A 24,676-nucleotide genomic window follows, 5' to 3' on the forward strand; every position below is an offset into this window, starting at 1 on the left:
ATCTTCAAGTTCACTTGAAGGCTGGACTCACAACCTTGTTATTGTTCCTGGCAAATATTTCTCTCCATTTTAGGGAGAAGAGAATCAAATTGGGCATTGTTGGAAATCCAGAAAGAGTCAAGTTGCTTAATTAGTACGGATTCAAGCCCAATATGTAGATGTATCTTCATAATGGAAAAGGTACTTCCAGCCTTGATTACTGAAAGCTCAAGGATAAAGAAACTATTTCCTAAATATCTAAACAGTATAACAGTAAAAGTAAAAGCAGGTTCCAAGAATCAAATTCCCCAGTAGCACTGATATCTTCCTGTGGTTTGTCTCCTCTGGCCCTTGTGGACGCTCCTTAGACCCCTGCACACACAGAGCATGCAAGCACAGGAAAGTCTACTTACTTTGTTTTTATTGTTAAAGGCCAGAGCCCGGACCTTGCAATTGTCAGGATTAGTGTTCTCCTTAGGGATGTCTTTTAGGGCTCTGTGTGTGATGTGAGCATATACAGGGACCCGAGATACATTATGCCTGGCATCACTTTTGGACAACACGTCTTCTGTCACTTCCCAAAGCCCCATAGAACCATCTCGTGAGCCTGCAAAAGAAAGAAGTATTCAGTTTGGAAAAACACAAAGCATTGACCAATCTTCCTCTTCCATATAATAAAACAATGAGTTTTCTTAAATCAGTTTTTTAAAAAAAAATTATTTTATTTAAGGCAATGGGGTTAAGTGACCTCCCCAAAGTCACACAGCTAAGTAATTATTAAATGTCTGAAACTAGATTTGAACTCATGTCCTCCTGACTCCAGGGCTGGTGCTCTATCTACTGTGCCTCCTAGCTGTCCCTCCTTAAATCAGTTTTTTTAGTTGTTTTTTTTTGCAAGGGTAATGGGGTTAAGTGGCTTGCCCAAGGCCACACAGTTAGGTAATTATTAAGTATCTGAGGTATCCACTGCACCACCTAGCCACAACCACCCAGTTTTTTTTTTTAGTTTTTATTTTGTAAGGCAAAGGGGGTTAAGTGGCTTGCCCAAGGCCACACAGCGAGGTAATTATTAAGTATCTGAAACCGGATTTGAACCCAAGTACTCCTGACTCCAGGGCAGGTGCTTTATCCACTACACCACCTAGCCACCCCCCCCCCCCAAATCAGTTTTGCAGAAAATTAGAGCAGCTTCCTAATCCCACACCAATGCTCTCTACTCTTAAAGATTTTGTGATTTAGTGGATAGGATGCTGAACATCTGAACAAACCCGGAATACCTGGGTTCAAATCACACCTCAAATACTCCCCAGTTCTGGGACCCTGAGCAAGTCAACTCTGTGCATCAATTTGTGTTGGATTCATTAGCCTCTAAAATATCTTACAGCTGAAAATCCTTTGTCCCTTCTCACATTCACCAATAGCCTATTAAGAGTATACCAAGAACCTTAAAAAAAAAAAAAAGAGTATACCCAAGAATTCAGTTCTGAAATAGGACTAGTTGAGGGCTACAGGGGGGGGAAGTGTCTTTAATTTATGTTGTTATACAGGCCTGATCTCCTGACTTTTTCCTTCAAGCCCCAAGTCTATGTTAATTCTTTTTTTTTCCTTTTAGTTTTTGCAAGGCAATGGGGTTAAGCAGCTTGCCCAAGGCCACACAGCTAGGCAATTATTAAGTGTCTGAGGCTGAATTTGAACTTAGGTACTCCTGACTCCAAGGCCAGTGCTCTATGTTAATTCTTATAAACGGCTATGTTGTTCCACCTAAGAGAGAAAAACAAATATGTCTGAGCCTCATACACATGAATTCATGGTAGGGATCAATGCTAAAGGTCTCAGTTCTGACAGCCCTGAGAACAGGAATCCTATAAAACACAAAGTTGATGTGGAAGAGAAAAGCCAGATAGAGATGGGATAGAGAAGGAAAGAAATAGTGTCTGAGGGAGGTGAGAAACCATTGCTCTAAATGATAAGGAGACCCAAGAGAAGCTATGATTCATTTTCATTTTGAGAGTCTCTAATTATAGGTAGCAAAGAAAAGCAATCAGTTTTGAGTCACCACACCTTGGTCTGAATCCTGACTGAGACATATGATTAGGTCCAAGTTACAACCTCTGTGATCCTCAAGTTCCTCTTTATATAGAGGACATGGTACTTCAAGTACTAGTCACCTAACAGGGCCATTGTTAAGAAAAAAGCCTTGTAAACAATAATATGTAAATGTATAATAAGTATGAGCTGCTTGATATTTGGGGATAACAAAATATCTTACATTTTAAAAACTGCACTAAGAAATTGCTTTTGAAATAAAAGGCTGTTATTTCAAAGAATAAATTTTCTTATAAATTTTTAACTTAGCACAGCCAAATCCAGTTCAGTCAGCTGGACTTACCTTTTCCTATTCAAAACTCTCATGGAGTTATTAACATCCCCATCTTTACTGCCTTGAAAGGTACTGTCCTTTTCATTTTAGAAAGGGGTCATTTATGACTCCCCATTAAAAGATCATTTAGTTTATATTATTTTTCCAGTTGCTGGGATGGATACACATTCATTCATTCTCACTCAAATCCCTTTGTGGTTATCAGTGGGGTAAATGAATGAGATTGGTGCTATGGATTTGCCTCATTACAAGGTTATAAAATACCTTCCAATGTGGTTCTTGCTATACTTGAAATGGTTAAAGTGAATCATTCTCTTTTTCCTTGTCTATTCTTTTTCAGTCTTCTTTGTTGCTATCTTCCATTTATTCTTTTAAACTTTGGTGTCTCCAAAGATCCAGGAAAGATTCAGGAAATCCAAAGATTTCCTTCTTTCTATATAATTTCTCTTGTTCATCTCATCAGCTCTACTCAGATGATTCATCAAACTATACATCCAAACTGAACCTCTCTCCCAAATACCAATCTTGCATAATCAATTGCCTGCTAAACATTTCTAATTAGATGATGGCATCTCAAACTCAACATGACCCAAACTGAATTCATTATGTTCCTTACTAAAAATTGGACCCTCCTCCAAGGCTTTCCTTTTTCTGTAATAGGTGTTTATCATCCTTCCACCAACCTGCTTTCATAACCTCAGATTTAACTTTGACTCTCCCTTCTTCATCTCCAGGTATATTGAGTTGCCAAGCATTGTGGAGGAGTTTATTCCTACATTCATCACAATACACCCCCTTCTCTCTCTCTCTCTCTCTTTTTTTTTTGCAAGGCAATGGGGTTAAGTGGCTTGCCCAAGGCCATACAGTTAGGTAATTATTAAGTATCTGACACTGGATTTGAACTCAGGTACTCCTGACTCCAGGGCTAGTGCTCTATCCACTTCACCACCTAGTCATCCCACATACGCCCCCTTCTCTACATGCACATCATCTGAACCTTAGTTCAGACCTTTGCCAGGACTTTTGCAAAATAGCCTAACTAGTAACTTGTTCTAGTCTTTCAAATCCCTACTCAAATCTATCCAAATGTAGCTGTCAAAATAGTCTTTTTATGGCTCGGGTCTATTTTGTCTCCTACTACTTATTGGCATTTTCTTTATCTGGCAGTCTCCTCAGCTTGCCATTTTAAAAAATCCTCTAGAATTTGGCTCCAACCTATTTTTCTAGATGAATTTCATATTATTCCCCTCCCTTAACTGTATGTTCCAACTTAAAAGGCCTATGACATACTCTATAAATCCTGCATGCCATCTCCTGTTTCCATGCCTTGTTATAGTCTATTCCCCAGGCATGGAATGTATTCCCCTGCTCCTTGCCTCTCTTCTCTTTGATTCTTTATATTCATTTAAAGACTAACTCAAGGACCATTTACCTATAAAAAGGTGTTCTCAACCCCCACAGTTAGAGATCTCAAAACAAGATGCTTTTATTCAACTGCCTACAAATAGAACCTCCAAGAGGATAGAAAGTTCTTGAGGTCAAAGAATATTTAATTTTTATATTTGTATTCTTAGTGTCTAGCACAGTATCCTAATGTCTAGGCACTTCAATCTATCAGGCGACAAAAATTTAATATATGGTAATATTGCCACATGACCATACTGTTTCTAGTTGTTGCCTTTTGTCTTTGTGTCTACAAATGGTGCTTGTCTTAAGGGTGTTACATTCTATTTCATGAGGGATACAACCCAAACACATATTAAGTAAAAATAAAATACTTGTAAAATAATTTTGGGGAGGGAAGGCACTAATATGTATAGAGATTAGGTTCATGTAGTCACGTATAATAAAGGTTGGAAATGTAGAAATGGAATTAGATTTTGAAGGGTCTTAAATGCCAAACAAAGGTTAATGCTAAAGGGAGTTAAGAGAGAGTTACTGGAGTTAATTGAGTAAAGGAGAGGGCAGCATGGTCAGACCAGTGCTTTAGGAAAATCACTCCAGCAGTTGTATAGAGGATATATTTGAGTGGGGAGAGACTTGAGACAAAGACTATTAAGTCCAGGTGAGGGCTTGAACAAAGATGGTGAGCTGGTGATTAGAGAGAACAGGATAGATGTGAAAAATATTTTGGGGATAGAATCAAGAAAACTTGGAAGTTGATTGGATGAGGGAGAATGAGGAGCTGAGAAGACTTAAAATGTAAATCTAATATTCAGGCAGCATCCTAAATAAGCTTCATGGTACTTTCTTTCTTTAGGGATGAAGACAATGAATCTCACCTCCCTGTTACCTTAAGTACCATTCTTAGATGTCACTATCCTCACCACAGCACCTAGGCTTGGAAAAGACACAGGAAGTCAAATGATATTTAAGAAAAAATGTGGGGGGGGGGTCTCAAAAACTCTGCAGGTTCTAGCCTTAATTAGAATCCCAAAGGGAACAGAGCATTCTTGGATTTGTGCCTTATACTTCTTAGCAATTTAGTATAGAACTTGCTCAGTGGTTACTGCCAAGCCCAAATGAAAATGTTACTCTTGGCCAAAAAAAAAAATGTGGGAATGTTCACAAAAAGATAAAGTTCTGGGGATCCTTTATTTTCTTTTGTTTTCTGCTGGCAAAATTAAATAAATATTTGACTAAAACATTTTTTCTATAAGTACAACTTCCTTCAAATGCTAGATCCTGAAAATCACCTAGCCTTGGATTCTCTCCTATATTTAAATCCACTTTAAAAAACCCTGCAGGGGGCAGCTAGGTGGCACGGTGAAAGGGCAGCTAGGTGGCACAGTGGATAGAGCACCAGCCCTGGAGTTAGGATGACCTGAGTTAAAATGTGGCCTCAGACACTTAATAATTACCTAGCTGTGTGAACTTGGACAAGTCACAATGCCTTGCAAAAAACAAAAAACAAACAAACAAAAAGATCATGCGGCTTCCTGAAATAAAAATCTTGTCAAATAACCAGGAAAAGAGTAAAGAGTTGATCCTCCAGAGGGAATTTTCTTTCCAACCTCACTGTACCTTTTTCTTTTCTCCTTGCCAATCCCATGTTCTGATCTCCAGCCAAGCTGTTCTTTTCTCTGTTCCTCACAGGTAACATCTTTACCTCAGAGAATCCTGTCCTCCCTTCAAGATGCAACCAAGCACCATCTTCTGCATGGAACTTTCCTTTACTCCCCTCAGCTGCTAGTGCCACCCTCTCAAATCATCTTGCTTTTAGCTAGTTTATATTTATTTGTATTTATTACTTTTACATTTTTTTCTGTGTATACTGACATAAGTTCTTGTAGCTATTAGAATGTAAGTTCCTTGTAAAAGGGATTGTTTCACTCATTGTATTTGTATCCTATGGTACTTGGTACACAGTAGACTAGTTGAAGAACTTGTTGATTTACTAAATCTTCTGGCTCCCTTTCCTATGTTCTCTGCTTCCCTCTAGCAATGAAAATACTATTCAAAAATGACTCTAAGGAGAATGTACCATAATCTATCCTGTTAACTTTATTTAGACTTCTAAACCCTTTTGAATCAAGCATTCTTGATTCTGTATTTTTTTAAGTTTTTTTTGCAAGTCAATAGAGTTAAGTGGCTTGCCTAAGGCCACACAGCTAGGTAATTATTAAGTGTCTGAGGTCGGATTTGAACTCAGGTACTCCTGACTCCAGTGCTCTATTCACTGTGCCACCTAGCTGCCCCTGATTCTGTATTTTTTGTCAATTGTGTGACAAGGATCTCTTAACCAGAAAGTTCCAAAAGATCCTACAACACTGAAAATCATCTATCAATATGATAACATTACCAGAAACTGCCATGGTATCACTGATCCATGCAATAGAGAATATCCAGTCCTTGTGTCCATCCTTGAAGAAGGGGAGAGAAGAAAAGAAAATCATTGAGAAGATGAGATTTCTCACATTGATTCCTTGAGTCAACAAAAGCAAGTCTACAAATCAATGGCAGCAGTAGTCTATCCCAAAACACATTTATAAAAGTGATAAATGTAATAATATTCTAACCAATGGAGGCTGATACAAATATCTTTGGTTTTTCTCCTGAAGTGAGAGAAAATCAATTCTCTTAAGTAAATGGAGCTCTCTGGGAATCAGTAAATGAGTTCAGCTGGCACTTATCTCAAGCCCTTACCTGATTCTCCCTTACATATTTTCAGAAGCACTGTTTGTTTCCCAAGCAAAACCAAAAGAAAACAAAATACAATGCCTCTAGTCTCATCATTCAAATTAGTCATTTATCTCTATCAGAGGCGTGATGTTCACAAAACTAAAACGTAACTGGAAAATGTTTAACAAAACAAATAAACAATAAGGACAAAGGTAATTTGTGGTTTTCTAAGCCATATGTGGCCCACAGGAATCAATTTTTATTTAAGTTTGACACCACTGATCTTGACTATCACATTAGTAATTATTTTCAATTTTATTAATACTATGTTTATTTAAAATCCAAAATTTACCTAATATATGGATCTTTTATCCATTGGGATAAGCAAAGTTAAAAATAGCAGGGTTGCTAATAAAAGCTATTATCCCCTCTCAATTCTGACATCTCTGCATGACCAAGAATCATCCTTCCTTCCTTTGGGTTTCTAATACTGTTTCTAGATTCTGATTTCTGATTCCAGAACTTTCAGAGCATCAAGTTATTGTTTTAAATAGGTTGGGATGGGGAACTTTTCAAAAAGTCTGTGAGAAGTGGAGGAAAGAACTGCAGTTGCCCTTGTTCCATGCAAAAGAACGTACTCCATCTTAGCCTTCGTTTTTTGCATTTGCTTACCCCAAACTACAAATGATTCATGGGCAGACCATTTCATCCTCCAAACATTGGCATTTTGACAGTGGCACACCCTCAGCATCTCAGCTACCATGGGGAAGAAAATGTGATATTTTTTTGGGGGGGGTAGGGGTAAAAACCTAATGCCTCCCAGGAAGAACTAAAAAGGCATATATCCACCTATGTAAGAATGCAAATGAAGGAGAAAAGTTCAAACAGAATTCTCAGCTTATGAAGTGCTTTCTGATTCAAAGAAAAAAGACTTAAATGATAAAAATGGAGAACAAGCCATCAGAGAACGTGTTTCTGGTAGTGTCTCTGTTTCTTTAATCAAGATACTTGATATGCTTTTTGGAGGATGTGTAAGAAGGCAAAGGTAAACATGTTCATCAGTTGCCAGTTAGAAGATTTATATAATAAAGCAATAAATATAAATAATATAACAAATTTATAAAATGGAACAAGAAAATTGGCTTTGTAAAAGAATTTCATTTATGATCAATGTGAAGGAGGGGGTGGTAGGAAAATAGCTGTAGAATTCTGTCTCAAAGGCAGAGGTACTAGAATGCAAATAAGAATTCATCAGTTAAGACCTAAAATGGCTCAACAAATTTAATCAATTATGTGGAATACCAAGTCTATGGGGAACAAATCAGTCCTAAAAAAAAATTTAAATGCTATAGTGGATGGCAAATTTTTCAAGAAAAACGATTCTGGAAGTTCATAATGACAAAGCCATGAAAGATGGTCAGAAGATTAACATTCTATAGAGAAGTTGTCCAGTATCCAAGTAGACTTGAGACAGTATCCCTCAGGACCTTCTCACATGGATGAATATCCTACTGGTTGAAGCACTGTGAGGCTTTCAGAAATCACTGTCAACTTTTGACAACAGAACTATAGTCATTCATTCTTACTCTGGTAATAATGTCAAATATGAAAAAAATTAAATGAGTGCTAAATGAAAGCATCCTGATTTATTGCTGATGTTATGAAAGAGGGATTCTAATAACTGAATTTAAGGTAAATTTCCCATAAAAATGGTTTCCTTTAACCAGATAAGCAATCTTTGTTGGAAAAGTTATTTCTTGAAAGAAACTAGAGGAGACAGAAGAAATGGATCAAGTAGAATTGATGAACTTTGACTAATCTCAAGAAAGATGATATTACAATGGGTACAAATGGTGGTATTTATAAAGATAATGAAGATGAAGAAGTGGTGCTCTGTGTCAAACTTTTTATAGGAGTCAGTGAACATTATGGAATGATGGCTGTTGTATGCAATAATGATTGAGTGAAGGATTACAACATATTTATATACATAGTACTTGCTATTACTTTTGTTGAAATATTTGAATAGTCATGTTTTGTTAGTTCATTTTAATTAATAAAAATCAGTAATATAAAATGCTGACTTTGCAATTTAAGATGTTCAGAGTATAAGAGAGTTTAACAATGTTAATTATTTCCTATGTTAAAGAAGCCCCCTAAGCATTTTTTTTGTTTTGCACTTTTGTTTCAAAGTATTTATGTAGTTGCTTAGATTGATAACTGCATTTTGAGGGCACAGAAATAGATCCATGTGTGAATTTGAATAGAACTCACACCTATTGGACTAGCTAAAATGATAAAAGGGGAAAATAACAAATGTTGGAGGGAATATGGAAAAATTGGGGCACTAAAATACAGTTGGTGGAACTGTGAACTGATCCAACCATTTTGGAGAACAATCAAAAATTATTCTAAAAGTGTTATTAAATTATCTATACCTTTTGACAATACTACAATTAGGTCTATTTTCTAAGGTGATCAGGGAAAAAGGAAAAGAACTTATATGTTCTAAAATATTTAGAGTAGATCTCTTTATGGTGGCAAAGTACTGGAAACTGAGGGGATGTCCATCAATTGAGAAATGGTTAAAGAAGTTGTGGTATATGATTGTGATGGGACTGTGCCATAATAAATGATGAGCTGGCTAATTTTAGAAAAACATGGAAAGACTTGAAGAAAATATTGAAAAGTGCAACGAGCAGAACCAAGAGAACACTGTATACAGTAACAGCAATATTGCTCAAAGAACATGTGTATGATTAAGTTATTTTGAACCTTATAAATACTAAAATCAATTATAAAGGAACTATGAGGAAAGGTACTGTCTACCTTCAGAGAAAGAACTGATAAATACAAGTATGCACAGTATGATTTTACATATATATATGAAATATATATTATGTAAATATATATACATATACATATATACATGTCTGATGGTGACTTGTGAGGAAAGAGGGAGAAAAAATAAAAAGTGTACAGCAGAGAACAAAAGAAAACTCAGTAGAAAGCTTGGAAAAACAAGGTAGCTTTGAAAATTATATATAACCATATATATACACATATATATAGTATTTATTATAATTTTTAAAAAATAAATAGTGTGAAATGGAGATACATGGTTTTATATTGAATTCTATCTTTGAATTATACTGAATAATTGGAATTTTTTGTCTTTGAATTTAAATTCAAAATGAATTTTTAAAAAATTTGTTCATTATTTATTTAATTTTTTTAGTTTTTACAAGGCAATGGGGTTAAGTGGCTTGTCCAAGGCTACACCGCTAGATAATTATTAAAGTGTCTGAGGCTGGATTTGAACTCAGGTACTCCTGACTCCAGGGGAAGTACTCTATCCATTGTGCCACCTAGCCTCCCCCAAAATGAACTTACTACAAAAAGAACTTGAATGGAGCTAAGTTATATTTTGCCAAATTCTCAGCAGAACAAAAGTTTAATTCTTTTAGACAATGAAATGCTGGGCACTATTAGGAAAGCTTGGAGACAGAATTCTCCCCTAAAACAAAATCAGAATTCACCTGAACTTTGAATGCAATATATAGTTTATACTGCTGCCATATTAACAGAGTTTGAGAAAGTCCATATTTCAAGGGATGGAGAGCTGGATGAATTTTTTTTTTCGCATTAAACTGTTTTAATGGTCTCAAAATTCTGTGACAGATTTTTTGGTCAAGTTGTTTCCATTTAAAAATTGCTGATTTTAAAAACTAATAACTTAAAACTGCCACGAAACAAATGGTCCACAAAAACATTCCTTTCCTCCTGAAGCTTTTACGATGCATTGTAATCATTAACCCATCTTTTACTATTAAACTTAAATGGCCAATTGAGACAAACAGTTCTGAGACCGTTCTTCCACCACTGATTAAGACTGGGGTGGCAGGTGTTGTACAAAATATTCATTTAGCCTTCTGGGCAGATTTTGTGACCTTGCCAGCTCCAGCAGCCTTCTTGTCAACTTCCTTGATGACACCAACTGCAACAGTCTGCCTCATATCACAGACAGCAAAACGACCCAGAGGAGGATAATCAGAGAAGCTCTTCACACACATGGGCTTGCCTGGAACCATGTCAACGATGGCAGCATCACCAGATTTCAGGAATTTAGGGCCATCTTCCAGCTTCTTACCAGAACGACGATCAATCTTCTCCTTCAGCTCAGCAAACTTGCAAGCAATGTGAGCAGTGTGACAATCCAGAACAGGTGCATAGCCAGCACTGATTTGGCCTGGATGGTTCAGGATAATGACCTGTGAAGTGAAGCCAGCTGCTTCCATTGGTGGATCATTCTTGCTATCACCAGCCACATTACCACGGTACATCTTTGACAGACATGTTCTTGACATTGAAACCAATGTTATCCCCAGGCAGAGCTTCGCTCAAAGCTTCATGGTGCATTTCAACAGACTTCACTTCAGTTGTAACATTGACTGGGGCAAAAGTGACCACCATTCCTGGTTTTAGAACACCAGTTTCCACTCTGCCAACAGGTAAAGTACCAATACTGCCAATCTTGTAGACATCTTGGAGGGGTAGACGGAGGGGCTTGTCAGTTGGGCGAGTTGGAGGCAGGATGCAATCCAAGGCTTTGAGCAGTGTAGTTCCGTTAGCATTACCATCCTATGAGTGACTTTCCATCCCTTGAACCAAGGCATATTAGAGCTTGGCTCCAGCATGTTGTCACCATTCCAACCTGAAATTGGCACAAAGGCTACTGTGTCAGGGTTGTAGCCAATTTTCTTAATGTAGGTGCTGACTTCCTTGACAATTTCCTCATATCTCTTCTGGCTGTAAGGGGGCTCAGTGGAATCCATTTTGTTTACACCAACAATCAGTTGTTTTACACCTAGTGTGTAGGCCAGAAGGGCATGCTCACGGGTCTGCCAATTCTTTGAGATACCAGCTTCAAATTCACCAACAACAGCAGCAACAATCAGGACGGCACAGTCGGCCTGAGATGTGCCTGTAATCATGCTCTTGATAAAGTCTCTGTGTCCTGGAGCATTGATAATGGTCACGTAATGCTTGCTGGTCTCAAATTTCCACAGGGAGATATCAATAGTGATACCATGCTTACATTCAGTCTTCAGCTTATCCAAGACCCAGGCATATTTGAAGGAGCCCTTTCCCATCTCAGCAGCCTCCTTCTCGAACTTCTCAATGGTTCTTTTATCTATATCACCACATTTGTAGATGAGGTGGCCAGTCGTAGTGGACTTGCCAGAGTCTACGTGTCCAATGACGACAATGTTAATGTGAGTCTTTTCCTTGCCCATTTTTGTGGAGGTTTAGCGATGGTTTTCACAACACCTGTGTTCTGGCGGCAAACCCGTTGTGAAAAAGGAGCTGGATGAATTTTTAAGAAGAACCTAAAACCTTTAGATTTTTCAATATGTAACAAAAAAGGAGGAGATATGCTAAGCCTACAAAGTAATGAATGGTATGAAGAACAAATTCTATACTTAACCCCAAAATACTAATAGCAGTCATATCAACACTCTCTGAAACTGAAACAGATAAATTCCTACTAAATGAAGTAGAAAACAAAATCATGGAATTAATTGAAGAAGTAATCTGTGTTAAAATACAAAAGATCCAAAATTGGGTAATAAATGAATACTTAGGGTTATGTTTCAAACATATTTCAACATTCATTCAGACAAGTTCTTGCTATTACATTATGGTTCCTCAAAGAAAAGAGGAAATTAAAATTCTATAGCCTGAGCTCTATGTAAACTAAAAATCAACTGATTTTGGATTATTCAGAGATTAAGCTAGATCCTATATATCATTTTCTTATTGATCCTATTTACAATTAATTATGTTCTTTAATTGCTTTTGTCCTATAAATGGTTAGGTCATTTCTTTGTCTTTAAACTTCATGATCTGGCTGGTCTGTAAAAGATTAAGTGTAAAAATCCAGCTCTCTTGCTAATCATCAATTTATTTTGTGCCCCAAGGAATTTAGTTGACCTGGGAGATGTATGTGAACAAAAGGGAGCTGGGTCTAATAATAGTTTTACACCCCAACTGTACAGCTATCCTTCATGGAGGTGTTTTTTGCAAGGCCCCATTATCAAACTTCTAACCAATCATATTGTTCCTTGCTTCTTAACTCTAAAACCAATCATGCTATCCTCAACTATATAATATCTACTCTGTTCTGTTCTTTGTATCTTACTTCTCAAAATCTATATAAGGGTAAACTGTCCTTTTGCTTGGGGTCTTTGGCATAAATGGAAGCCAGATAATGACCCCTTTGTTAATAGCAGTGCCCCTGCTAATAAGTGTTATCTTTCTTTTTTTTTTCAAGTAGGATTTTGGTTTATTTATTTTATATTATTACAATAATTTTGTTATAAGAGTAAACATAAACCCACCCTCTCCTCCAAGAAGATGAGAAACCTCAAGAACAGTGAGAAAAAAATGTACTTCAATCTATGTTCATATTCCAATGGCTCTGTCTCTGGGGTGAGTTGCCTTCTTTATCATAAAGCAGAGAAGTTGCTTCAATATTTTTCCCAGTTGCTATTACTAGCTGCATTTCCCTCAACCCCACTCTCATGTATTCTATTCTCATTCATTCTCTCTCTCTCTCTCTCTCTCCTTCCTTTCATCCTAGCCCTGTCCAAAAGTGGGATGTATTTGAGTACCCTCTCCCACAATCTTCCCTCTCTTCTATCATCCATTTCCCCCCTTCCCCCGCCCCCCCCCCCATTCCCCCTTATCCCATCCCTCTCTTCTCATTTTTCTCTAGGGTTAGATAGATTTCTATACCCTATTAAGTGTCTATGTTATTTTATCTCTGAGCCATTTCTTTATTTTTTTTTGCAAGGCAATGGGGTTAAGTGGCTTGTCCAAAGTCACATAGCTAGGCAATTATTAAGTGTCTGAGGCCGGTTTGAACTCAGGTACTCCTGACTCCAGGGCTGGTGTTCTATCCACTGTGCCACCTAGCCACCCTCTGAGCCATTTCTGGTGAGAATGAAGTCTCACTCATTCCCCTTCACCTTCCCTGTTCTACTCCATTGAAAAAGCTTTTTATTGACTCTTAGCCCCTTCTTTCTCTCCTTTCTCTTCCTTCCGGTACTTTCCTTTATTGCCCACTGACTACATCTTTTTACTATAGTATACCATTATATTCCACTCCTTCCTATGCCCTGTCTATTTATGCTCCTTCTAACAGCTTTTATAAATGAGAAAGTTCATATGAGTTATCAGTATCTTCTTCCCATGCAGGAATACAAACAGTTAAATATCATTAAGTTCCTAATAGTTAGTCCTTCTCTTCTACCCCCTCTATGGATCATCAGAGTCAGAGTCCTGTACTTAGAAATCAAACTTTCTGTTCAGCTCTGGTTGTTTAAATAGGAAAGTTTGAAAGTCCCGTTTTATTGAAAGTCCATCTTTTCCCCTGAAAGAGAATGTTCAGTTTTGCTGGGTAGTTTGATTCTCAGTTGTAAACCAAGATCTTTGCCTTCCAGAATATCATATTCCAATCCCTATGAACCCTTATTGTAGATGCTGCCAGATCCTGTGTAATCCTGACTATGGAGCCATGGCAGTTGACTTGTTTGTTTCTGGCAGCTTTTAGAATTTTTCTCTTTGACTTGGGAGTTTTAGAATTTGGCTATAATATTCCTGGAAGTTTTTCTTTTGGTATCTTTTTCAGGAGGTTATCGGTAAATTCCCTCAATTTCTATTTTACCCTCTGCTTCTAGGATCTCAGGGCAATTTTGCTGTATTATTTCTTGAAAAATGAAGTCTAGGCTCTTTTCCTGGTCATGACTTTAAGGCAGTCCAGTAATTTTTAAATTATTTCCTCTGGTTCTCGTTTTAGTTTGGTTGTTTTTCCATTGAGATATTTCACATTTTCTTCTAACTTTTGGCCTTTTTGGAAGAGTTTTATTTCTTCCTGATTTCTTGCAAAGTCAGCAGCCTCCTTTAGTTCTATTCTGCACTTTAAGGAGTTATTTTCTTCAGAGAGTTTTTTTTATCTCCTTTTCCAGCTGGCCAATTCTGCTTTTTAAGGCATTCTTCTCCTCATTTATCTTTTGTTTTGCTTTTTATATTTGTCCTGTTTTTTTTTTTTTTTTTAGGTTTCTGCAAGGCAAATGGGGTTAAGTGGCTTGCCCAAGGCCACACAGTTAGGTAATTATTAAGTATCTGAGCCTAGATTTGAACCTAGGTACTCCTGACTCCAGGGCTGGTGCTTTATCCACTGCGCCACCTAGCTGCCCCCCTAAACTGGTTTTTAACATATTATTTTCTTCAGTATTTTTTGTATTTCTTTCACTAAGATGCTGATTTGGTTTTCATGATTTTCTGCATTTCTCCTCCCAATTTTTCTTCCACCTCCCTTAATTACTTTTCAAACTCTTTTTTAAGCTCATCTGTAGTCCGAGCCCATTTTCTGTTTCTCTTGGAGGTTTTGGATACAGAAGTTTTGATTTTGTCCTCATCTGAGTATGTGTTTTGATATTCCATGAGGCTACAGTAATTTTCTATGGTCAGATTAATCTTTTTTCTGTTTACTCATTTTCTCAGCCCAAGACTAATTTACAGCACTTCCAAGTTGGGGTTTCTTTTGGGACATCCCATTGGAACCTTTATTCCTCCAAGGTCTTATGCTCTCTTGCCTATGGTTTGATATGTAGATGACCACAGGCATTCCCCTCTGCCCTGGAGCTGTGAGGAGGATCCCTGCTATCTTAGTATGGAAGGCCAAACTGCAAGTTGGATCTGAGTGTGCGTAAACAGCAGAGGCCTGCCCCAGGGAGAGCAGAGGGATTTCTGCAGTCTCCCCTGACCCCTTTACCATCTGTGGGCTGTGCTCTGGAGGTGCAGGCTGGTTTCTCCTGATTCTTGCTGCAGGTTCTACAGCCAGTGCTCCTCACTCCACACTCATTCTGGTATAGCAGAGTTCTCTCACTGCCCCTTCAAGCTGTTCCCAGTGATCCCTGGGCTGTGCTGGGCTGTGCTGTGGCTGGGGCTTTTTTTCCAACTCTGAGGCCTGATGAAACACACCTTTCCTGTGGAGCTTCTAAGTTAACTTGGACTGGGACAATATATCACTCCGTCTTTCTATGGGTTCTGCCCCTCTAAATTTTGGTTAGAGTCATAATTTGATGGCTTTTGGAGTTTTGGGGGGAAGGAGTTCCTGGGATATGCTGCCTTCATCCTGCCATCTTGGCTCCGCCCCAAGTGTTATCTTTCTCCAAGAATTGTCTCAGATTACACTTTTGTTAAACTCCACTAGCAACAATTCTAATATAAATAAAAGTTGCTACTTTGAGCAAATTCCAAATTCTAGGAAATAAGCATTGATTAATAATGCCAAATTAAAAAACAGAAAATATTTTTAACTTAAAAGTATTTAAGAGATATTAAATTCTCCCCAATGCTTGGAAAATTTGTCCATCTGAAAGTAGGAAAGAAATTTCTCTAAAATCATGGATTGAGAAGTTGGATACATCTTCATCTCATACATATTTTGGTAGGAATTTCCAAGGAGACACTAAAGTTTGTGAGTAAATGTGGTAACTCTAGATTTTATTATCTATCCCTCATTAAAAGAGTATACCTTGTCTATTAAATAGCTTGTGCTAGCATATAACTAACAGTGCTACCCCAGTATATTACTGTTCAATATCATCCTGAAACTCCCCCCCCCCCCCCAAAGAATTATATAAGATTATGTTTTTTGTTGGGGGTGATGATCAACCTTAATGAACTTGCTCATTCCATCAGTGCAACAACCAGTCACAATTTTGGGGTATCTGTGATAGAGAATACCATTTGTATCCAGAGAAAGAATTGTGGAGTTTGAACAAAGACCAAAGACTATAACCTTTAATTTTTTAAAAAAACCTGTTATCTTATGTAATTTTGCTATCTCTTATACTTTATTTTTTTTTCCTTAAGGATATGATTTTTCACATCACATTCAATTTACATCACTGTGGACCATGGAAACAATGTAAAGGCTAACAGACTGACTTCTGTGGGGGATTGGGGAGGGAAGTGAGATTAGGGGAAAAATTGCAAATTTCAAAATAAATAAATTAAATTTCCTTAAAATAAAAATATTGTGTTTTTGTTGCTGGTTTTTAGTAGGAACCTGGGCTTGCTGACTTTTCTATGTCCACTCTAAGTAAACAGTGCTCATTTCTAATACTGGCCTTAGCGGGAAGGAGGAAGGGGAAGGGAAGATGAACAAAATACCAGATTGGGGTCCATGCCACAGAAATACCTTATAAAATCTTCTTTAAATCCTTCATTATGTGACTTTCCTATTTTGAACCACACACAAGGGAGCTTGTTTTCTAAATCTTCTGGAGCAAACAAGACCTTAGTATTATCACACATATATAATTCATTTCCATATTCTTGCAGATATTTTAAACCAGGTATACCAATCATCATCCAGGATTGTTAAGTCCAACTCTGATGTGAAGGTCTAGGGAAATCTCAAACAGATGATCAAAATAATAGTTATTACCTCTTCCCAAGATCTATCCACAGCAACATTTAGAAGCAACTTACATCTCCAACACACACAGGATCTAATGTAGGCAGCCGATAGATCGCAAGGCTGTTTGGGTTGTCTCCTCCAGTGGCCAGCAGAGTTCTTGAGGGGTTCAGCTCGATGGCATGGATACCACAGCCCTGCTGGGTCACCACTCCAGGTTCTCGATCTTTTAAAATGGGAATCTTGGTGATCTGGCCTGTCTGGACATCGACCACAAACAACTGAAAGAAAAAAAAAATAAAAGAATTATCAAGAAGAAAAAGAAATGTATCATTTTATTTCAGGGTTGTAGTTACAGGGTTATAGCTATATCATAAAGACCTACCAAGTGAAATGCTTTTATATATCATAATGACACAAAAATATTTATAATGGGTCTTTTTGTTATTACCAAAAAAAAACCCCAAACTGGAAACCAAAGGAATGCCCCTCAATTAGAGAGTAGTTAAACAAATTATGAATGGAGTAATTTTATTTTTATTTTTTAATTTTTAAAAAAGGTTTTATTTATTTATTTCTTTTTTTTTTTTACAAGGCAAATGGGGTTAAATCGCCTGCCCAAGGCCACACAGCTGGGTAATTATTATGTGTCTGAGACCGGATTTGAACCCAGGTACTCCTGACTCCAGGGCCGGTGCTTCATCCACTGTGCCACCTAGGTGCCCCGGTTTTATTTATTTTGAGTTTTACAATTTTTCCTCTAATCTTACTTCCCTCCTTCCACACCCACAGAAGGCAATTTGCCAGTCTTTACATTGTTTCCATGGTATACATTGATCCAAATTGAATGTGATGAGAAATCATATCCTTAAGGAAGAAACAAAGTGTAAGAGATAGCAAAATCAGACAATAAGGTATCAGGTTTTTTCCTAAATTAAAGGTAATAGAGTCCTTGGTCTTTGTTCAAACTCCACAGTTGTTTCTTTGGATACAGATGGTATTCTCCATTACAGACAGCCCCAAATTGTCCCTGATTGTTGCACTGATGGAATGAGCAAGTCCATCAAGGTTGATCATCACTCCCATGTTACTGTTAGGGTGTACAATGTTTTTCTGGTTCTGCTCATCTCTCTCAGTATCAGTTCATGCAAATCCCTCCAGACTTCCTTGAATTCCTGATCCTCCTGGTTTCTAATAGAACAATACAGTTCCATGACATACATACACCGCAGTTTGTTAAGTCATTCCCCAATCGAAGTACATTTACTTGATTTCCAATTTTTTGCCACCACAAACAGGGTTGCTTTGAATATTTTTGTACAAGTGATGTTTTTACCCCTTTTTATCATCTTTTCAGGGTATAGACCCAGTAGTGGTATTGCTGGGTCAAAGGGTATGCACATTTTTGTTGCCCTTTGGGCATAGTTCCAAATAGCTCTCCAGAAGGGTTGAATGGGTTCACAGCTCCACCAACAGTGTAGTAGTGTCCCAGATTTCCCACAACCCTTCCAACAATGATCATTATCCTTTCTGGTCACATTGGCCAGTCTGAGAGGTGTGAGGTGGTACCTCAGAGATGCTTTAATTTGAACGAATGGAGTAATTTTAGAGAAATATGGAAAGATTTACATGGACTGTGGTAAAGTGAAATGAATAGAACCAATAGTACTATTTATATAATATTAAAAAGGCAAACAATTTAATTATTAATATTAAATACTATACTAGTATAATATAAACATTAATGATTATATTTGATATTATTAATGATGTTAATATTTATTAAATTCGATATGTGACCCATGACAAGCTCTTGTTGGACCATGCATCCCAGAAGAATTAAAGTTTTGGATACCCCTGCACTAGAAGGATATTTTTTAAAAAATCACATCCAAGATCAAGTTGAATGGCAATGGAATAAGTCACAAAGTGAAAGCCTATACAACATATCAATTCTGTTTCATATGTAGATTCTAATCTCTCTGCTCAATTTATATTTTCATTAGAGGGAAGAAGGAATGACAGCATATTCCAAAATAATCCACATTTATTAAATTCACTGTTATCTTCTGAATGACTAAGGGTTTCAATTATATAGATGCTAGATCTAGGATGTTTTCTTCTCTTCCTTTGCCCCACTTCAATTTTTCCACATTCACTCATCAAAGTTGGCATTTCTTCATTTAGAGCCAGGAGGAGAGAAACAAATACTGCTAAGCCCCAGACATGGTATATTCCAGAAAACTCTAGGAGTAGGCAAAGGAACCTTGTTTCAAGTCAAAGAAATGGCCTCAAAACCTAGGAAAGATCCTATTGACAAATAAACATAAAACAAAATACTTGGTAGCTACCAATTACTGGGTTCCTTTAATATAATAATGTTTATCCTTCATTTTCTTTTTTTTTAAATTGTTCTCCAATTTACTACATTTATTTTTTTAAAATTTTTAAAACTTTAAAAAAATTTTATTTGGGGGCAGCTAGGTGATGATACAGTGGATAGAGTGCAGGCCCTAGAGTCAGGAGTACCTGAGTTCAAATCTGGCCTCAGACACTTAATAATTACCTGGCTGTGTGGCCATGGGCAAACCACTTAGCCCCATTGCCTTGCAAAAATCTAAGAAACAAAATAAACCCCCAAAAAACAAACAAAAAAATTTATTTATTTAAGGCAATGGGATTAAGTGACACTCCCAAGATCACACAGCCAGGTAATTATTAAATGTCTGAGGCTGCATTTGAACCTAGGTACTTCTGACTCCAGGGCTGGGGCTCTATCCACTGCACCACCTAGCTGCCCTCTTCATTTTTTTTTTGCAAGGCAAACAGGGTTAAGTGGCTTGCCCAAGGCCACACAGCTAGGTTATTATTAAGTGTCTGAGACCGGATTTGAACCCAGAGTACTCCTGACTCCAGGGCCGGTGCTCTATCCACTATGCCACCTAGCCGCCCCTTGCCCTCTTCATTTTCAAAGAAGACCATGACATCAGGGAGGAGATGCCATGACAAGCACATAAATTGGATTTGAGTTGAGAGGGTGCTGTGTTAAGTCACCACTCTCATACCTCCAGAGCCATCTGGGTCCACTGGCCAGATATAAATCAGGATGACTAGACGTGACTCTGGATGCAAGGCAAACAGGTCTAAGCAACTTGTCACAGCTCATTAAGAGTCAAGTGTCTGAGACTGGATTTGAATTCCAGTCCTTCTGATTCCAAAGTCAGTGGTCTATTCACTGAGCTAGCACCACCTGCCTCTTCCTTTCATATGAAAAGACAAAAGTGGAAGGCGAGAACTAATTCAAACATACTTAAATTCTACCTATCCTAGGGACTGAGGAGATAGGATATGACATACATGTAGAAAACTGTAACATTTATTACAAAATACAAAGAGAGATAGAAAACAAAATGTGCTCTGAATTCTTTATGGAAGATCCAGTAAAGATTCCTGGAGGTTCATTTCTCTCCAGACTCTGAACTTTCTCTATTATGCCAATCTATTATGATTGGTAAATCACTCTGACTCTGCAACTTTCTCACTCTGCCCCTGTTTCCCTTTCACCTAAATTGGGGTAGGGAATCTTTTTTTTTTCTGCCAAAGTTCATTTGGATATTTATATCGTTCACCTGCTATATCTGGTTAAACATTTAATTAATTTACCCCTAAAAAGCTCCTACATTTATTGAATTTCGATCCTGCCTGAGGTTATCATGGCAGTGACAGACCAAATGACCAGTGGGGTTAGTTGTTCCCTGTCCCCTGCTCTAAATAGTTGATTGCTCCAGAACTACTATTTTAGAGAAAGAACACTTCCAAACAGCCACATTTTCTTTTCATTACGCTCCAGATTTCATTCTTGATTATTACATTTTCCTTTCTCTTCCCCCACTGCAAATCAAATCCCCTCCTCTTCTTTTAGCTTATTTTTTTATGCATTATCTCCAAATCACATAAGCTCTGAAGGAAAGAACTCTATTTGTATTTATATTCCTAAAGCTTAGCACAAGAGGTGGAGCCAAGATGGCAGCATGAAGGCAGCATTTCCTGGGAACTCTGAACCCCCAAACTCCCCCAAAAAACAAATAAATGAGGGCTATAGCCAAAATTTAGAGGGGGCAGAACCCACAGAAAGACTGAGTGATACATTTTCCCAGTCCAAGATAACTTAGAACTTTTGCAGGAAAGGTGTGCTTCGCCAGGACCAGGGGTTGGGAAAAAAGCTGTGGTGCAGCCCAGCCCAGCCCAGCCCAGAGATCACCAGCAACAGCTTGAAGGGGCAGAGAGAGAACTCTGCTGCACATGGGTGAGTGTGGAGTGAGGAGCATTGAGCATGGCTACAGAACCTGTAGTGAGAATCAGGAGAAAGCAGCCTGCAACACACACCCCCTGCCCCCCCACACACACAGTATGGGAAGCCTGCAGTGATTTCTTTGCTCTCCCTGGGGTAGGTCCCTGCTGTTTGCCTACACTCAGACCCAGGTTGCAGTTCAGGCTTCCATACTAAGATAGCTGGATAAAGCCTATTAGCCCCAGGGCAGAGGGCAGTGCTGTGGTCATCTACATATCAAAGCACAGGCTAGAGAGCATAAGACCTTGGAGGAATAAAGGTCCCAGTGGGGTATCCCCCCTCAAAAAAAAAAAACCCAACTCCAAAGTCTTGGAAGTGCTGTCAATTAGCCATGGACTGAGGAATGAGTAAACAACAGAAAAAGAAGACTCTGACCCTAGAGGATTACTTTAGTCCAATGGAAGATCAAAACACATACTCAGATGACAAAATAGAAGCTTCTGTATCCAAAACCTCCAAAAGAAATATAAAATGGGCTCAGACTATGGATGAGCTCAAAAAAGACTCTGAAAAACAATTAAGGGAGGTGGAGGAAAAATTGGGAGGAGAAATGAGAGCAATGCAGAAAAATCATGAAAACCAAATCAAAAGCTTGGTGACAGATATACAAAAAAAATATGTTAAAAACCAGTTTAGGCCTAATGGAAAAAGCAAAACAAAAGGCAAATGAGAAGAATGCCTTAAAAAGCAGAACTGGCCAGCTAGAAAAGGGTATAAAAAAATCTCTCTGAAGAAAATAACTCCTTTAAATGCAAAATGGAACTAAAGGAAGCTGATGACTTTGCAAGCAAGCAGGAAGAAATAAAACTCTTCCAAAAAAGCCAAAAATTAGGGACGGCTAGATGGTACAGTAGAAAGAGCACACGCCCTGGAGTCAGGAGTACCTGGGTTCAAATTCAGGCTCAGACACTTAATAATCACCTAGCTGTGTGACCTTGGGCAAGCCACTTTAACCCCATTTGCCTTGCAAAAACCAAAAAAAGCCAAAAATTAGAAGAAAATGTAAAATATCTCATTAGAAAAACAACTGACCTTGAAATCAGATCCAGAAGAAAAAATTTAAAAATTATTGGACTATCTGAAAGCCATGACCAAGAGAAGAGCCTAGACTTCATTTTTCAAGAAATAATACAGCAAAATTGCCCTGAGATCCTAGAAGCTGAGGGTAAAATAGAAATTGAAAGAATTCACCAGTTACCCCATGAAAAGGATCCCAAAAGAAAAACTTCCAGGAATATTATACCCAAATTCCCAAACTCCCAAATAAAAGAGAAAATTCTAAAAGCTATCAGAAACAGGCAATTCAACTACTGAGATTCCAGTCAAGATTACACAGGATCTGGCACAGCATATACATTAAGGGCTTGTAGGGATTGGAATATGATATTCCAGAAGGCAAAAGATCTTGGTTTACAACCAAGAATCAACTACCCAGCAAACCTGAAAACTCTCTTTCAGGGGAAAAGATGGACTTTCAATGAAACAGGGGACTTTCAAACTTTCCCACTGAAACAACCAGAGCCGAACAGAAAGTTTGATCTCCAAGTACAGGACTCTGGTGAACCAGAGAGGGACTGGAAGAGATGAACTAACTATGAGGAACTTGATGATTTTGAACTGTTCTGTACAGGAAGAAGATATTGATAACTCATATGAACTTTCTCATTTATAAGAGCTGCTAGAAAGAGCATATATAGACAGGACATAGGAAGGAGCAAAATATAATGGTATGATGTGGTAAAGGGATGGAGTCAATGGGTGATGGGGGAAAAGTCCTGGGAGGAAGGAAAAGGAGATGAAGAAGAAGCTGAGAAATTTCACATAAGAGTCAAAAAAAAAAAAAGCTTTTTCAATGGAGTGGAGGGGGGGAAGGCAAGGGGGAATGAGTGAGCCTTCATTTTCATCAAAAATGGCTCAGGTAGGAAATGACATACACACTTAATAGGGTGAGGAAATCTGTCTTGCCCTGGAGAAGGATGGGAGGAAAGGGACAGGATGAGGGGGAATGTGGGTAGGGAAGGGGGGAATAGGTGATATGAGAGGAAAGATAGAGGGAGAGGGTACTCAGTTGCAATACAGTTTTGGACAGGGCCAAGATGAAAGGAAAGAGAGAATAGAATAAATGAGAGTGGGAAAATAGAGTGGAGGTACAGCTAGTAATAGCAACTGAGGGAAAAATATTGAAGCAACTTCTCCGGGTGGACTTATGATAAAGAAAGCAACTCACCCCAGAGACAGAGTCATTGGAATCTGAAGACAGACTGAAGTACATTTTTTTTCTGTCTCTCTATTCTTGAGGTTTCCTATCTTCTTGGGTAGGGAGGGGCTTTTATGCTTATTCTTATGTTTACTCTTATAACATTCAATTTACATCAATGTATGGTATAGAAACAATGTAGAGACTGTCAGACAGCCTTCTGGTGGGGGTGAAGGGAGGAGGGAGGGACAATTGTAGAATTCAGAGCCTTGCAAAAAATGATGGGTATCTATTACTATTGTATATTAACTGGAAAACAAATAAAATGTTAAAAATTTTAAAAAAGCTTAGCACAAGAATAAGCACTGAGTTAGAAAGAGGGAAGGGATTCTAAGAGATAAAAAGAAAAGGGAATACTAGGCTCCAAACCTCAAGAAATTTACTGTCCAATCAGAAAAAATATAACAACTATATGTTAAGAAATGAGTCTCTCTCACTTTGCTAGAGTAATTAGAATATCTCAAGGCAGATGGAGTTAAACTCAGGGAAGTTTTAATGGAGAAGTGAATGAGGGATAAGGAAGATATGGTTCCAAACAAGAAAGAGAGACAATTACAAAAGGTAAAATAGATAAATTTAGCTTTATGAAATTGAAAAGCTGGAGCAGCTAGGTGGTGCAGTGGATAGAGTACTGGCCCTGGAGTCAGGAGTACCTGAGTTCAAATCCAGCCTCAGGACACTTAATAATTACCTAGCTGTGTGGCCTTGGGCAAGCCACTTAACCCCCATTTGCCTTGCAAAAACAAAACAAAACCCTGAAATTGAAAAGCTTCTACATAAAAACAATTAATACATCTAGGAAGAAAAGAGGTTGAAAGAGAAAAAAAAATCTCAAAAGAATTACAAAGAATTTTAAACCACATAAAAGAGTATTTCACAAATTGTGGTATGTGATTGAGATGAAATGCTGTTCTGTTATGGGAAATGATGAATAGGATGTTCTCAGTAAAATACTTATATGAGCAGATGCAATGGGAAATGTACTAAATACAAAGTAACAGCTTTATTGCTGAATGATCATCTGGGAATACCCTACCTTTTCTCAGCTATACTGTAAAAAGAGAACTCTGAAGGATTTATGATAAAGAATATTAT

General features: G+C 37.9%; 2 protein-coding genes and 1 pseudogene across 6 annotated transcripts in view; 1 reads left to right on the forward strand and 2 right to left on the reverse strand.

Annotated features, from left to right (window-relative positions):
• DCAF12 (DDB1 and CUL4 associated factor 12) overlaps positions 1-24,676 on the reverse strand; it is a 150,358-nt gene that overhangs the window by 38,112 nt on the left and 87,570 nt on the right. For all 5 annotated transcript variants that reach the window (XR_012471338.1, XM_074200101.1, XM_074200100.1 and 2 more), the window contains 3 exons: positions 17,048-17,254; positions 6,162-6,222; positions 393-586 (listed from right to left, as the gene is read on the reverse strand). Coding sequence is in view for 4 of the 5 variants with exons in the window: in XM_074200101.1 (XP_074056202.1) it covers positions 393-586; positions 6,162-6,222; positions 17,048-17,254 (462 nt within the window). In the remaining variant the exon portion in view is untranslated. The remainder of the gene's footprint in view (positions 1-392; positions 587-6,161; positions 6,223-17,047; positions 17,255-24,676) is intronic.
• Positions 7,716-8,347, forward strand: DNAJA1 (DnaJ heat shock protein family (Hsp40) member A1). The gene is given in 6 exon segments (XM_074208567.1): positions 7,716-7,770; positions 7,773-7,856; positions 7,859-8,088; positions 8,090-8,185; positions 8,187-8,244; positions 8,247-8,347. Coding segments are annotated over 6 exon segments (624 nt in total).
• Positions 10,110-11,856, reverse strand: LOC141497449 (elongation factor 1-alpha 1 pseudogene; annotated as a pseudogene).

This window comes from Macrotis lagotis, chromosome X (assembly GCF_037893015.1).
Source record: "Macrotis lagotis isolate mMagLag1 chromosome X, bilby.v1.9.chrom.fasta, whole genome shotgun sequence".
Classification (NCBI taxonomy): domain Eukaryota; kingdom Metazoa; phylum Chordata; class Mammalia; order Peramelemorphia; family Peramelidae; genus Macrotis; species Macrotis lagotis.